General features: G+C 37.5%; 1 protein-coding gene across 24 annotated transcripts in view; it reads left to right on the forward strand.

Moving 5' to 3' along the window:
* Nucleotides 1-17387, forward strand: part of NEO1 (neogenin 1) — a 230586-nt gene that overhangs the window by 61057 nt on the left and 152142 nt on the right. For all 24 annotated transcript variants that reach the window (XR_014060466.1, XR_014060467.1, XR_014060468.1 and 21 more), the window contains exons 2-3: nt 2754-3071; nt 15981-16256. Coding sequence is in view for 21 of the 24 variants with exons in the window: in XM_081513585.1 (XP_081369711.1) it covers nt 2754-3071; nt 15981-16256 (594 nt within the window). In the remaining 3 variants the exon portion in view is untranslated. The remainder of the gene's footprint in view (nt 1-2753; nt 3072-15980; nt 16257-17387) is intronic.

Here is a 17387-nt window from a genome sequence, read left to right on the forward strand (position 1 = left end):
AGGGAAGCCTGGTGTGCTGCAGTCCATGGGGTCACAAAGAGTCGGACACAGCTGAGCGACTGAACTGAACTGAGGAGACAAGCAATTATTTTATAAGGGAGAAAGTTTTGAATACAGAGAGAAGTTAACTAGCCCATCAGAGCTAGGATTTGCAACCATGTCTGCCTGACTGCATTTTACCGAAGTTTTTTTCCACTGTAGCTGTTTTTGCTGGGGGAGGGGGAAAATAAGAAGGTTGAAGACTGAAGAAAAGGAAAGTGCTCTTACTATAATAAATTTTTATTGAATAAATTCACATATTTTTCATTTTGAGGAGTGATTGGAACGGTAGATGCTATAAATTAGAACAATCAAATTGAATTTCTGTATTAGGACATTATGATCTTGAAAAAGAATTTCTGATCCAGCTTTGATTATAAGTGGACATTTGTTTTTTTAATGATATATCTGTACCGTAAAAGTTTTTCAAAACATGTGTTTATCAATTAAAATCATACATGTAATGTTAACAGCTAACCACTTATCTAACTTGGAATTCCCAGGAAAGGAGTTCTGCATGCTTAATAGATTCAGTTTTTGGAGGAGTTAGCTGTACAGGGCAGAGAGGGGACATTGATTGTTGTATAGCAAAACGGAATAGAGAACATTTGTTAATGGTTGAGTGTTGCCTGTTCTTAATAGATAACATTAATGTATTTGGTTGAGCCCTTAGGATGTTGACTTACTAGAACTGACTTTTAAATGTTTTAGTTATAAATTGAGAACCAGAAACAAGAGAACCTGAGCTCTATGGTGATAGTGAACTCTGAGAGCTCAGGAAGGATGAAATATGGAATTAAGGACTGACTGGATGAAATAGGATGATCAAAAGTAATGTTAAAGAGTAAAAGAAATATGAAATCCATTGACATTAGTCTCTTAGCTTAGAGTGAAGAGAAAATTTTCCTAGGATGAATAACACTGTACAGAGTACTTATATTTGTAGGTGTATAAAAATGTTTGCTTATCCTTCTGCTCCATATTGCTGCTACTGTCAATAACTTTGAACCTCTTTAGGCAGTAAGACAGCTAGATATCTTTTTATTTTTGCCAGTATTCATAGCCTATGTGGTTTTTTTTTTTACTCTGGGTACAATACAATTTAAAATAATTACTTGCCACATAATTAAAGTGTGCCGTGAGTGTTATGATTTCTTGATATTTGGGGGTGGGGGCATTTCAACTGAAATGAGTTTCTTGTGGATATTTTCCTTTCATAAGATGGAATTCCATCAAGAAGTGTGAAGTATTCTATCAAAAAGTGAGGAATAGTCTATCAAGAAGTGAGAGCTATTCCATTAAGAAGTGAGAAATTTGCAGACACTTGGGAGCATAGAAGAGATCAGATAGGATCATTAAACCTATTTCAGAATAATTTGTATGATGACTCTGGTTGTAGTAAACTAAAGTTAAACAAACTTAAGTGGATAGGGAATCAGAACCCTGGTGAGAAGTATAGGACGGTTTTTATACAAAGTCAGCTGAGAAGTGAGTGTCTGATAACACTTCTACTGTGACAAAGGAAAAGTGGTTAAAGACAGTGGTGATGGATCTTTTGAAAAATAATCCTCTGTCCTCAACAAAGGATTAATCACCACCACCAACAGAAAATTTGTTATTAAAAAGATGACAAAGATGCGTAAGCAATTGTCCATATTTTTTAAAGTAAATAATACAGAAATCCACGAAGCGAAAATCCTTCTCCCTATACGCTCTCCATCATCAGCAGCTCAATCCCACCACTCTCCCCGAGAGAAAACTCTGTTGACTGTTTAGTGTTTATTCTTCCAGACTTCTCCCTCTATATTTACATTTAAATATATGCACATGCACATATATACTCATGTACATATATTTTTATGTAAGTGGGATCATCCAGTACACATTTTAAAACTTGAATGTTTTTTATTTAGCACATGTATGCATTTTGGCAATCATTAAATCTCAGCATATGAATATACCCTAGACTTTTCATATTGTCCCCTTCTAGGCACACTATATATAGAGATGAAAGTAGCTTTATTTCTGCTTAATGAAACAAGCCACAAAAGTAGTAGCACAAAACAGAGCTAAATTTTTAAAAATAATCTTAGGACAAAGAAAACCTTTAAAATATAACAGGTTTACTTTTAGGTAGGTAAAATGTATTAACTAAAAATCAAAGTAGAAAAAAGAACATTTATAAAACATGGTTATCTATGTCCAAAGATTGCTTTTAGTCAATAGGATGAATCATCCATTAGAAAAATGGACAGAGTGTCTGTATAGTGAATTTATGAAAGAAATACAGCCAGTAAACGTAGAAGAAATACCTTATTACCAAAGAATCACTTCAATTTTCTGCCTCTTTTACATTCTGTAAAAAATTTCACTTTTTGAATACTAGAATTTTAAATATTTCTAAATCTCATTATAGGGTTTACAATAAAATTTCTACTAGATATTCATATCATCTAGCAAGGCTGGATTATTTCTAGTAGCAGGGTCTTTTTTCCTAAATGGGTCAAGTTTTGATTTCCTAATAAAAAGTAGGTTTTATTTATTAGATATGAATATGAATTTATTGGATATTCATAGTAAAATGACTGTATTTTTGTATCATACCTAAAGGAGAAGCCACTTAAAAATAATTTTTGGACATGTTATATTTTCTTACAGAACTAATAGAGAAAAGTTTTGTTTAACTTTGTTCTTTTTCTTTATTATTTTTATAGGATCCAGCATTCGGACATTCACTCCATTTTATTTTTTGGTGGAACCAGTGGATACACTCTCAGTTAGAGGCTCTTCTGTTATATTAAACTGTTCAGCATATTCTGAGCCTTCTCCAAAAATTGAATGGAAAAAAGATGGAACTCTTTTAAACTTAGTGTCAGATGATCGACGCCAGCTTCTCCCAGATGGGTCTTTGTTTATCAGCAGTGTGGTGCATTCCAAACACAATAAACCTGATGAAGGTTATTATCAGTGTGTAGCCACTGTTGAGAGTCTTGGAACTATTGTCAGCAGAACGGCCAAGCTCACAGTAGCCGGTAAGTTTCGTTGAATAATTTATTTGTATTTTCAAGTTTTCATAAAGTAAATCTTGATAAAAGTGGTATTATCCTCGAGTTTTCATTAAATTGGTTACAGCAAATACACTCATTTAACAAGTATCAATTGAGCATATACTGTGTATAGGATTATCCTTGGATTTGCTTGTTCTAGGGAGAAAACTGGAGCACTTTTTCACTTTCTAATGGTTTCAAGGTGTTACCAGAAGTACTGAACCAGGTCTTTTAATCTTTTTAACCTGGAAATGACAAAAGTTGCGTAGGAAAGTTGAGCCACTTTGATTACGAACTTTTATCGTACCCACCATAACCATTTAGTGTGATTCTGTAAAGCTTGTAGTATAGCCAGAGACTTGGTTCTTTACGCCTTAACCAGGGAAATGACATTTAATTGGACTTTTAAAAATCTGTAGGATGTATATATGTATGTGTATATACACACATATATATTAACACACATATATATATATAAACGTGTGTGTGTATGTGTGTGTGTATATATATATATATATACACACACACATACATACATACATATATGGGGTTCACAGGTGGCTCAGTGGTAAAGAATTCTCCTGCTAATGCAGGAGATGTAGGTTAGATCCCTGGGTCAGGAAGATCGCCTGGAGTAGGAAATGGCAACCTACTCCAGTATTCTTGCCTGTAAAATTCCATGGGCAGAGGAACCTGGCGGTCTACAGTCCTGTAGTCCATGGGGTCACAGAGAATTATACACAACTAAGCATGCACGCACACATGCATGTATGCCTATATATGTGTGTGTGTGTGTATGAATGAAGAGTAGAAAAGTTGTAAAGAGAAAAAGGTCACTCCCTTTTAGAGCATTCCTATTTGAAGAATGTTGGAAAGTGTAATAGCAATTAAAGATCTAGAAGAGTAAGCAATGTTTCCTAAAGAAACAAACATTGAGATCAGTGTTTCTACACTTGAGAATCAGATGAAGTAAGTTCTTGTAAAGGGTCATATTGTACAAAAATTGTTTCATCTTTGGCTTATATTTATTCTCACCTTGGTGAAATGTGAACATGTGAGAAAAGAGTATGTCTGAGACAGTAGTTTCCTATCTTATTCCCATTCCAGAGTCGTGGTCCCCCATTCCCTGCTTACTCCAGGTTGTATTAATATTTGCTCATTCACTCAGTGTATGATGGCTCTTTTCTTCTTTAGAGCCAAATACTCAAAGTTGAATTTGACTGTGATGTATAGCCACTGTAATTATTTCGCAATCACAGATTGAGGATTGGGGAGAAAAAAAAAAAGAATCAGGCCTCTTGACAATTTGCCTTTTCCTTTTTTTCTTTTTAAAATCTTTTTTTGCCAGGCTCTCTCCAGCTGTTTGGAGAAGGCAGTGGCACCCCACTCCAGTACTCTTGCCTGGAAAATCCCATGGACGGAGGAGCCTGGTTGGGTACGGTCCATGGGGTTGCTAAGAGTCGGACACGACTGAGCAACTTCACTTTCACTTTTCCCTTTCGTGCACCGGAGAAGGAAATGGCAACCCACTCCAGTGTTCTTGCCTGGAGAATCCCAGGGACGGTGGAGCCTGGTGGGCTGCCATCTATGGGGCTGCACAGAGTTGGACACGACTGAAGCGACTTAGCAGCTCCAACTGTTGATAAATAAGTTAGCATTATGACTGTCTGCCTCTATAACTCACATTCTTGAACTGGGCTTTTAATCTTGATTCATTCCTCTCACCTGTCCCCCACATGCAGTCACCAAATCCGCTGAATTCTGCTTCCTAATTTCTCTGTACTTGATTCACGTGCTCCTTCCTATGGCTACTCCTGGTCATCCCTCAGCACAGCCTAGTAACTATCTGGCATCTCATTTTTCCCCTTCTCTTACCCCATCTCCACCCTGTGGTCAGAGGACTTTCTCACCCTTCAGTGACTCTAATGTAAACTGTATCAAGTTAATGGCTGAACTCTTTAACAGGCTTCTTGAGTCCTTTCATGAGCTGGCCTCCACTTCTCCAGCTTCATTTCCTAGCACTCCACCCTGCTTCTATCCTTGCTCCCTACCACCGTCATCACCCTTACCACATTCAGGCTCTAGCGTATTCACTTCCCTTTCATCCTCTGCCTCTGGCCTTTGCTTATGGCTTCCTCACTGCCCATTAATCCTATCCTCTAACTTTTCTTCTCTTCCTTCTCCTCTGGTTCATTCTTCCTTTTAGCTTTCATATCCTTTAGGAAGCATTTTTGACTTAATATTTAAGTAAACAGGTTATTTTTATACAAAACCAAAATTCTTTTGCTGCAAACAGAATTCTGTAGGAGAGTTTAATATGCTTTTGGTCTGGGTATCATGAGGAAATAATATCTAAGCTAAGAGATGAATAGAAGTTCTTTTTAATAGTTGCATAGTATCCCTTGTATTTGTATCAGTTCAGTTCAGTCGCTCAGTCGTGTCTGACTCTTTGCGACCCCGTGAACTGCAGCACGCCAGGCCTCTCTGTCCATCACTGACTCACGGAGTCTACCCAAACCCATGTCCATCGAGTCAGTGATGCCATCCAACCATCTCATCCTCTGTCGTCCCCTTCTCCTCCTGCCCCCAATCCTACCCAGCATTAGGGTCTTTTCCAATGAGTCAACTCTTCGCATGAGGTGGCCAAAGTATTGGAGTTTCAGCTTCAACATCAGTCCTTCCAATGAACACCCAGGATAGATCTCCTTTAGGATGGATTGATTGCATCTCCTTGCAGTCCAAGGGACTCTCAAGAGTCTTCTCCAACACCACAGTTCAGAAGCATCAATTATGCAGCGCTCAGCTGTCTTCACTGTCCAACTCTCACATCCATACATGACCACTGGAAAAACCATAGCCTTGACTAGAAGGACTTTTGTCGGCAAAGTAATGTCTCTGCTTTTAAATATGCTATCTAGGTTGGCCATAACCTTCCTTCCAAGGAGTAAGCGTCTTTTAATTTCATGGCTGCAATCAGCAGTGATTTTGGAGCCCCAAAAAATAAAGTCTGACACTGTTTCCACTGTTTCCCCATCTATTTGCCATGAAGTGATGGGACCAGATGCCATGATCTTAGTTTTCTGAACGTTGAGCTTTAAGCCAACTTTTTCACTCTCCTCTTTCACTTTCAGCAAGAAGCTCTTTAATTCTTCTTCACTTTCTGCCATAAGGGTGGTGTCATCTGCATATCTGAGGTTATTTTATTTCTCCCGCCAATCTTGATTCCAGCTTGTGTTTCTTCCAGCCCAGCATTTCTCATGATGTACTCTGCATATAAGTTAAATAAGCAGGGTGACAATATACAGCCTTGACATACTCCTTTTCCTATTTGGAACCAGTGTGTAGTTCCATGTCCAGTTCTAACTGTTGCTTCCTGACCTGTATACAGGCTTCTCAAGAGACAGGTCAGATGGTCTGGTATTCCTATCTCTTTCAGAATTTTCCACAGTTTATTGTGATCCACACAGTCAAAGGCTTTGGCATAGTCAATAAAGCAGAAATAGTTGTTTTTCCTGGAACTCTCTTGCTTTTTTTTTTTTTTTTAATAAATTTATTTATTTTAGTTGGGGGCTAATTACTTTACAATATTGTAATAGTTTTTGCCATACATAGACATGAATCAGCCATGGGTTTATATGTGTTCCCCTTCCTGGACCCCCCACCCACCTCCCTCCCCATCCCATCCCTCTGGGTCATCCCATTGCCCCGGCCCTGAGCCCTTGTCTCATGCATCGAACATGGAATGGTGTTCTGTTTCACAAATGATAATATACATGTTTCAATGCTATTCTCCCAGAACGTCCCACCCTCACCTTCTCCCTCAGAGTCCATAAAATTGTTCTATGCATCTGTGTCTCTTATTCTGTCTCGCATATAGGGTTATCGTTACCATCTTTCAAATTCCATATATATGCATTAGTATACTGTATTGTTGTTTTTCTTTCTGGCTTACTTCACTCTGTATAATGGGCTCCAGTTTCATCCATCTCAGTAGAACCGATTCAAATGTATTTTTTTAATGGCTGAGTAATATTCCATTGTGTATATGTACCACAGCTTCCTTATCCATTCGTCTGCTGATGGACATCTAGGTTGCTTCCATGTCCTGGCTATTGTAAACAGTGCTGCGATGAACACTGGGGTACACCCGTCTCTTTCAATTCTGGTTTCCTCGGTGTGTATGCCCAGCAGTGGGATTGCTGGGTCATATGGCAGTTCTATTCCCAGTTTTTTAAGGAATCTCCACACTGTTCTCCATAGTGGCTGTACTAGTTTGCATTCCCACCAACAGTGTAAGAGGGTTCCCTTTTCTCCACACCCTCTCCAGCATTTATTGCTTGTAGACTTTTGGATAGCAGCCATTCTGACTGGTGTGAAATGATACCTCATTGTGGTTTTGATTTGCATTTCTCTAATAATGAGTGATGTTGAGCATCTTTTCATGTGTTTGTTAGCCATCTGTATGTCTTCTTTGGAGAAATGTCTGTTTAGTTCTTTGGCCCATTTTTTGATTGGGTCGTTTATTTTTCTGGAATTCAGCTGCAGAAGTTGCTTGTAAATTTTTGAGATTAATTGTTTGTCTGTTGCTTCATTTGCTATTATTTTCTCCCATTCTGAAGGCTGTCTTTTCACCTTGCTTATAGTTTCCTTTGTTGTGCAAAAGCTTTTAATTTTAATTAGGTCCCATTTGTTTATTTTTGCTTTTATTTCCAATATTCTGGGAGGTGGGTCATAGAGGATCCTGCTGTGATTTATGTCGGAGAGTGTTTTGCCTATGTTTTCCTCTAGGAGTTTTATAGTTTCTGGTCTTACATTTAGATCTTTAATCCATTTTGAGTTTATTTTTGTGTACGGTGTTAGGAAGTGTTCTAGTTTCATTTGTTTACAAGTGGTTGACCAGTTTTCCCAGCACCACTTGTTAAAGAGATTGTCTTTTCTCCATTGTATATTCTTGCCTCCTTTGTCGAAGATAAGGTGTCCATAGGTGCGTGGGTTTATCTCTGGGCTTTCTATTTTGTTCCATTGATCTATATTTCTATCTTTGTGCCAGTACCATACTGTCTTGATGACTGTGGCTTTGTAGTAGAGCCTGAAGTCAGGCAGGTTGATTCCTCCAGTTCCATTCTTCTTCCTCAAGATTGCTTTGGCTATTCGAGGTTTCTTATATTTCCATACAAATGGTGAGATGATTTGTTCTAGTTCTGTGAAAAATACCATTGGTAGCTTGATAGGGATTGCATTGAATCTATAGATTGCTTTGGGTAGTATACTCATTTTCACTATATTAATTCTTCCAATCCATGAACATGGTATATTTCTCCATCTGTTTGTGTCCTCTTTGATTTCTTTCATCAGTGTTTTATAGTTTTCTATATATAAGTTTTTTGTTTCTTTAGGTAGATAAATTCCTAAGTATTTTATTCTTTTTGATGCAATGGTGAATGGTATTGTTTCCTTAATTTCTCTTTCTGTTTTCTCATTATTGGAGTATAGGAATGCAAGGGATTTCTGTGTGTTAATTTTATATCCTGCAACTTTACTATATTCATTGATCAACTCTAGTAATTTTCTAGTAGAGTCTTTAGAGTTTTCTATGTAGAGGATCATGTCATCTGCAAACAGTGAGAGTTTTACTTCTTCTTTTCCTATCTGTATTCCTTTTATTTCTTTTTCAGCTCTGATTGCTGTGGCCAAAACTTCCAAAACTTTGTTGAATAGTAGTGGTGAAAGTGGGCATCCTTGCCTTGTTCCTGACTTTAGGGGAAATGCTTTCAATTTTTCACCATTGAGGATAATGTTTGCTGTGGGTTTGTCATATATAGCTTTTATTATGTTGAGATATGTTCCTTCTATTCCTGCTTTCTGGAGGGTTTTTATCATAAATGGATGCTGAATTTTGTCAAAGGCTTTTTCTGCATCTATTGAGATAACCATATGGTTTTTTTCTTTCAATTTGTTAATGTGGTGTATTACATTGATTGATTTGCGGATGTTAAAAAAACCTTGCATTCCTGGGATAAAGCCCACTTGGTCATGATGTATGATCTTTTTAATATGATGTTGGATTCTGTTTGCGAGAATTTTATTAAGGATTTTTGCATCTATGTTCATCAGTGATATTGGCCTGTAGTTTTCCTTTTTTGTGACATCTTTGTCTGGTTTTGGAATTAGGGTGATGGTGGCCTCATAGAATGAGTTTGGAAGTTTACCATCTTCTGCAATTTTCTGGAAGAGTTTGAGTAGGATAGGTGTTAGCTCTTCTCTAAATTTTTGGTAGAATTCCACTGTGAAGCCGTCTGGTCCTGGGCTTTTGTTTGCTGGAAGATTTCTGATTACAGTTTCGATTTCCGTGCTTGTGATGGGTCTGTTAAGATCTTCTATTTCTTCCTGGTTCAGTTTTGGAAAGTTATACTTTTCTAAGAATTTGTCCGTTTCTTCCAAGTTGTCCATTTTATTGGCATATAGCTGTTGGTAGTAGTCTCTTATGATCCTTTGTATTTCTGTGGAGTCTGTTGTGATCTCTCCATTTTCATTTCTAATTTTGTTGATCTGATTCTTCTCCCTTTGTTTCTTGATGAGTCTGGCTAATGGCTTGTCAATTTTGTTTATCTTCTCGAAAAACCAGCTTTTAGTTTTGTTGATTTTTGCTATGGTCTCTTTTGTTTCTTTTGCATTTATTTCTGCCCTAATTTTTAAGATTTCTTTCCTTCTACTGACCCTGGGGTTTTTCATTTCTTCCTTCTCTAGTTGCTTTAGGTGTAGAGTTAGTTGATTTGTTTGATTTTTTTCTTGTTTCTTGAGGTACGCCTGTATTGCTATGAACCTTCCCCTTAGTATTGCTTTTACAGTGTCCCATAGGTTTTGGGTTGTTGTGTTTTCATTTTCATTCGTTTCTATGCATAATTTGATTTCTTTTTTGATTTCTTCTGTGATTTGTTGGTTATTCAGAAGCGTGTTGTTTAGCCTCCATATGTTGGAATTTTTAATAGTTTTTTTCCTGTAATTGAGGTCTAATCTTACTGCATTGTGGTCAGAGAAGATGGCTGGGATGATTTCAATTTTTTGAATTTACCAAGGCTAGATTTATGGCCCAGGATGTGATCTATCCTGGAGAAAGTTCCATGTGCACTTGAGAAAAAGGTAAAATTGATTGTTTTGGGGTGGAAAGTCCTGTAAATATCAATTAAATCTAATTTGTCTATTGTATCATTTAAAGTTTGTGTTTCCTTGTTAATTTTCTGTTTAGTTGATCTATCCATATGCGTGAGTGGAGTATTAAAGTCTCCCACTATTATTGTGTTATTGTTAATTTCCCCTTTCATACTTGTTAGTATTTGCCTTATATATTGTGGTGCTCCTATGTTGGGTGCATATATATTTATGATTGTTACGTCTTCTTCTTGGATTGATCCTTTGATCTTTATGTAGTGTCCTTCTTTGTCCCTTTTCACATCCTTTATTTTAAAGTCTATTTTATCTGAAATGAGTATTGCGACTCCTGCTTTCTTTTGGTCTCCGTTTGCATGAAATATGTTTTTCCATCCCTTCACTTTCAGCCTGTGTGTGTCCCTAGTTTTGAGGTGGGTCTCTTGTAGACAGCATATATAGGGGTCTTGTTTTTGTATACAGGTTTCTCAAGAGACAGGTCAGATGGTCTGGTATTCCTATCTCTTTCACAATTTTCCACAGTTTATTGTGATCCACACAGTCAAAGGCTTTGGCATAGTCAGTAAAGCAGAAATAGTTGTTTTTCCTGGAACTCTCTTGCTTTTTTGATGATCCAGCGGATATTGGCAATTTGATCTCTGGTTCCTCTGCCTTTTCTAAAACCAGCTTGAACATCTGGAAGTTCATGGTTCACGTATTGCTGAAGCCTGGCTTGGAGAATTTTGAGCATTACTTTATTAGCATGTGAGATGAGTGCAATTGGGTGGTCGTTTGAGCATTCTTTGGCATTGCCTTTCTTTGGGATTGGAGCGAAAGCTGACCTTTTCCAGTCCTGTGGCCACTGCTGAGTTTTCCAAATTTGCTGGCATATCGAGTGCAGCACTTTCACAGCATCATCTTTCAGGATTTGAAATAGCTCAACTGGAATTCCATCACCTCCACTACCTTTGTTCGTAGTGATGCTTTCTAAGGCCCACTTGACTTCACGTTCCAGGATGTCTGGCTCTAGGTGAGTGATCACACCATCGTGATTATCTGTGTCGTGATCTTTTTTGTACAGTTCTTCTGTGTATTCTTGCCACCTCTTCTTAATATCTTCTGCTTCTGTTAGGTCCATACCATTTCTGTCCTTTATTGAGCGTATCTTTGCATGAAATGTTCCCTTGGTATCTCTAATTTTCTTGAAGAGATCTCTAGTCTTTCCCAATCTGTTGTTTTCCTCTATTTCTTTGCACTGATTGCTGAGGAAGGCTTTCTTATCTCTCCTTGCTATTCTTTGGAACTCTGCATTCAGATGGGAATATCTTTCCTTTTCTCCTTTGCTTTTCGCTTCTCTTCTTTTCTCAGCTATCTGTAAGGCCTCCTCAGACAGCCATTTTGCTTTTTTGCATTTCTTTTCCATGGGGATTGTCTTGATCCCTGTCTCCTGTACAATGTCACGAACCTCTGTCCATAGTTCATCAGGCACTCTGTCTATCAGATCTCGTCCCTTAAATCTATTTGTCACTTCTACTGTAGACTCATAAGGGATTTGATCTAGGTCATACCTGAATGGACTAGTGGTTTTCCCTACTTTCTTCAATTTAAGTCTGAATTTGGCAATAAGCAGTTCATGATCTGAGCCACAGTCTTGCTCCCAGTCTTGTTTTTGCTGACTGTATTTGTATATATTGTGCTTTATCTCAACATTTCCTTCTTGTCGAATACTGTAACATAGTGAACAAACTTTTGTTAATCTTTATTTCTGTAGAATAGACTGTTAGAATTTGTAATTCTACTAATAGCTAGATCATAGGGTATACTTTGTGTGTATACATCATTTAAAAAGATAGCACTGAACTGTTTGGCAGTTTCTCATAGTGTTAACCATAGAATTACCATATGACTGAGCAGTTCTACTCCTAGGCATAAGAGACATGAAAAGATATGTCCACACAGCAGTTTGTACATGAATGTTCATAGCAGCATTTTTTGTAATAGCCAGAAAGTGGAAACAGCTTACATGTCTATCAAGTGATGAATGGATAACTACAATGTAGTATATTCATACATGGAATATTATTCAGCAATAATGAGAAATGAAGTGCTGAGATATATATATGTGTGTATATATATATGTATGTATGTATAAAGTAACATGAATAAGCCTTAAAAGCAGTATGATAAGTGAAATAAGTCATTCACAGAAGACCACATATCATATGATTTCATATATATGAAATGTCCAGAATAGGCAAATATATAGAACCAAACAAAAGGTAGCTTGGTGGTTTTCTAGGGCTGGAGATGGGAGGAATAAGGGCATGGAGTGGGTGGGAAAGGGGTGAGTGTAAGAAATGGGAATGGCTGGAAGTGAATACAAAGTTTCTTTGGGGATGATGAAAGTGTTTTAAAATTAGATTATAGTGATAGCTGTAAAACTGGGCATATACTAAAAACAATTGAATTGTGTACTTTAAATGGTACCTTTTATGATATATAAATTGTAGCTCAATTAAACTTTTTTTAAAATGCTGCCCAAAAAAGGGGATGCTGCTACACTGCCATTTCGAAAGATTATTGATTAGAGTTCTTTGTTTGCACTGACTCTGGCCAAGTCAAATAAAGAAGAGGAATTTTTGAAAACCTACTAAGTTGATAGCTCATAGAATTAAATGTGAGAGGTCATTTTCTCTGGGCTGTCTCATCTCTCCACAACAGAAATTTTTCTTTCACTGTCTGGGCAGTACCCTAGCTGTGGTATTTTGTGCCCGAAGGTGGAATGACTGGGTAGTCTAAATACAGACACGGTTAATCCCATCGTGTCAACCTCACATCTCACTCCCACTCTCCTTCTGCAGTTCTCCAGAGGCAGTAGGACAAACTGGTCTCCCACTTGTGAGCACAGAAAGCTGCAGCATTTTCTGCCTCAATATGTCAGTTACGAGTTTCTCCATCTGCTTTCCCTATCCAGAAACTTTTTGAAATCTCTTGTCTGCCAACTCCACATATGTTGTTGTGGGTTTATATTTTTAAAAATTACTCATTTTCATGAGAGCACAGGAGGGAGAATATTTTGACTTTTTAAAAACAGAACTGGTTCTTGGTTTTATTTGATTCCTTTTTTCCTGTTTTATTAGTTTCTGTGTTTATCTTTGTTAATTCTTCAAATTTTCTATTTTCTGAAAAGTAGATATTTGGTTATTGCTGCTGCTGCTGCTAAGTCGCTTCAGTTGTGTCCGACTCTGTGCGACCCCATAGACGGCAGCCCACCAGGCTCCCCTGTCACTGGGATTCTCCAGGCAAGAATACTGGAGTGGGTTGCCATTTCCTTCTCCGGTGCATGAAAGTGAAAAGTGAAAGTGAAGTCGCTCAGTTGCATCCAACTCTTAGCGACTCCATGGACTGCAGCCTACCAGGCTCCTCCATCCATGGGATTTTCCAGGCAAGAGTACTGGAGTGGGGTGCCATTGCCTTCTCCGGATATTTGGTTAATTATGTTTATTTTTTTCCTTCAAAAGTCCTCTTGAAATAACAAGAAAAAAATTGTAGCAGGGTTAGACAACTTTTAAGAGTATTATATCCATATGGAGTAATTGACCATCATAGAACTAGAAAACCTGAAACTATGTTTCCCATAATTTAATTTGTTAGCCTTTAAAGAAACATTTTGTTGCTGTCGGAGCATTTTAAAGTCACTTAATTTTTTTTTTTAATTTTTATACAATTTTTTCCCCCTTGGCAAAAATAAGTTTATTGAAGAAAGAATGGAAAGAACACCTTAAGGAAGAGGTGGACCAAACCAAGGGAGGCTCTGGCCTCATTTTTATATAATTTTTAAAGGTTACTTTCCCTGATAACTCAGTTGGTAAAGAACCCACCTGCAATGCAGAAGACCCCGGTTTGATTCCTGCGTCAGGAAGATCCCCTGGAGAAGGGATAGGCTACCCACACCAGTATTCTTGGGCTCCCCTTGTGGCTCAGCTGTTAAAGAATCCACCTGCAATGCTGGAGACCTGGGTTTGATCCCTGGATTGGGAAGATCCCCTGGCGAAGGGAAAGGGTACCCACTCCAGTATTCTGGCCTGGAAAATTCTATGGACTGTATAGTCCATGGAGTCGCAAAGAGTCAGACACAACTGAGTGAGTTGCACTTTCACTTCCATTTACAGTATTATAAAAATTATTGTCTATATTCCCCATGTTGTGCAGTACATCCTTGAGCCTGTCTTACACTCAGTAGTTTGTACCTCCCCCTCCCTTGTATCACATCCCATACTTGCCTCCCATAACCACTAATTTGTTCTCTATATCTGCTCCTAACCATTACATTCTGTGGCATCTACAGAGGATTTATGACTGTATTTTTTTGGTTAATATTTTATTTTGAAATAATTACTAATTTGTGGAATTGTTGCAAGAACGAAACCAAGAAATCTCATGTATTCTTCACTCTTATTACCCGATTGTTAACATTTTACCACATTTGCCTTATCATCTAATATGCACATACCCACATAAAATTTTTTCTGACTCATTCAGGGTGATTTGCAAATGTTATCCCAACCTGAATACTCTTGTTTGTATTTCCTAAAAACAAGAACCTTTTCCTCAGTAAACATCCATCAATATTAGGAAATTAACCTTAATAAAAAATACTGTCATTTAATTGATAGGTACAATTCAGATTTCACTGGTTATCTCAATAATGTTCTTAATAGCAGAAAAAAACAAAAGCGAAAACTTTGCCCCATCATCCCTCTTCCTTTCCAGTCCTGGATTGCGAGTTTAGTACTTAGTCGTTCTCTCTTTAGATTTTTACCATCTCAAACCATTATTCAGTTCATCCTGGTCTCATTTTGGATTTTCTAGTTTTCCTCCATGAATGGGTTCAGGTTTTGCATTTTGGGGAGGAATGTCACAGAAGTGATGCTGTATTCTTAGTGCATCATATCAGGAAGCATGTGGTGTTTTGTTCCATTACTGGTAGTGTTAATTTTTATTACTTGGTTAAGATTGTCTGTACTATGTCTCTCTACTCTAAAGTTAATAAATATTTTGTACTTTGATTAGTAGTAAGTATTTGGAGAAGATATAATTTGATACTCTATAAACATCCCTATTCGTCATCCAACTTTCACTTACTAGTTTTAGCATCCATTCTTCATTCTTGGCTGCGTTAATTATCATTATCCCAGAGTTAGCCAGAGGGATCTCCTTTTGATCTGACTTCTGTGTCCTTTGGCTATGTTCATTTTAGTCTTTGGATACTTCCTTACTTTCTATCACAAGATGTTCCAGACTCATATTTCCTTACTCTAGTCCTAGAATCAGCCATTTATCCAAGCAGCATTGGTTCCTTGAGGTGGAGAATAGTATTTTAGAAATTATAATCAGGTCACTATATGTATTCATTGTTACTGGAGTAAGATTGATTCTGGGCTTTTTCTGGACTGAGCTAGGTTATATGTGTGTGTGTGTACGTATTTGTAATAACTACAGGTGAAATGTATATATATTGTACCTTGTTTCTTCAACTATGAGGAATCTGACTCCAGTTATTCCTAGTACTTTATTTACTTGATCAGTATCCCTATATGTAGGCAATTTCCTGACCCATGCACCTTCTTCTTAAACCTTGTTCCACTATACTTGTGGCCAAACAGGCTGACCTGCTCCTGGTTCCATGACTATTTTAAAGTAATATTTAACTACATTTTATTTTTTTTCTTTTTCTTTATTGTCCAGGTCTTCCAAGATTTGCCAGCCAACCAGAGCCTTCTTCAGTTTATGTTGGGAACAGTGCAGTTCTGAATTGTGAAGTTAATGCAGATTTGGTCCCGTTCGTGAGGTGGGAACAGAACAAACAGCCTCTTCTTCTGGATGACAGAGTTATCAAACTTCCAAGCGGAATGCTAGTTATCAACAACGCAACTGAAGGAGATGGGGGACTCTATCGCTGCATGGTTGAAAGTGGGGGGCCACCAAAGTATAGTGAGGAAGCTGAATTAAAAGTTCTTCCAGGTATTAATTCATTATCAAGATTGATAGTTTTATATTTGTTAATGGATAAAAATTGTCCTGTTAGAATTTTTTTTTTAATAAACACGTTTACAGGTGTGGTATGACATATTAATGCCAGCGTAAAGAGTTTCAGTTTCTTGCAGGGAGAGAGAAGAAGAAAACATACCAGAAAGATCGTCTCTAGTGAATAGGTTGTCAGTAAATATTTACGAAGCAGTGAAGTACAGTCAGTATCTATGGCATTCTTCTTGGCTAAACAAACATTAGCTCTATGTCGTTGTCAAACTTCTGTCTTTTTCTGTCTCCTCCAGTAATATACTTTTTACAGTTCTTATACCTCCTTGTAATAGTTAAGTCTTTTTAGTTATAAGAATCACAGACTTACTAAGGCTAGTTCATATAAGGGATGGGCAGAATAGTAACTGTTAATATAGTAGCTCTAGAGATACTAGTGAGCCAGAGTTCTTCATAATGCTCCCTCATTTTAATGTCAACTTAGCTCTTCTCTCTGTCTTTCCTTCTCGTTCTGGGTTCTCGTTCTTGCTGCCCTTACTGGCTTTCCTCATAATCTGTTTTGGGTGTCTTTTCTCAAATGTGTAACTTCTGCTTTCTCATGATGTCCTCTCACTTGCGGCTCATCATAGTCCCTGTAACTTCTTGGTGTTTCGTGACCTTTTACCTTCTGTTCAAACTGCTTATGTCATATTTCTTATATTTCAAATCTGAGTTTATGAATATAATTGGACCATTCCTATGTTGTTTGGACAGTTTATATATATAATGATTGTGTACACTTTTTTTTAGCCCATGGATTGGCTTGCAAAGGGAGGCCAGCATTATGAGCAACCACTCTTAAGAGTATTCCTGATGGCCCTTGAGCCAATTTTTCTTTTTAAATGCAGTTTCTTTCTTTGTCATCATCATTCTTGCCCTTATCTTTCCTCAGTGTATTTTCAGCTCAGCCGCCACAGTTCTCTTTTAAGATGTTTATTAGATCATGTCACATGTTTGCTCAAAACCTCCTAATAGTTTCCCATCTCATAGTAAATGTTAAAAGTCCTTGGACTGTAAGGTTTTGTATAATCCTAATGCCATTTCCCTCCCCATCTCTCTTCTTACATCTCATACCCA

Source organism: Giraffa tippelskirchi, chromosome 7 (genome assembly GCF_054371585.1).
Source record: "Giraffa tippelskirchi isolate mGirTip1 chromosome 7, T2T-mGirTip1v1.2.pri, whole genome shotgun sequence".
NCBI classification, from domain to species: domain Eukaryota; kingdom Metazoa; phylum Chordata; class Mammalia; order Artiodactyla; family Giraffidae; genus Giraffa; species Giraffa tippelskirchi.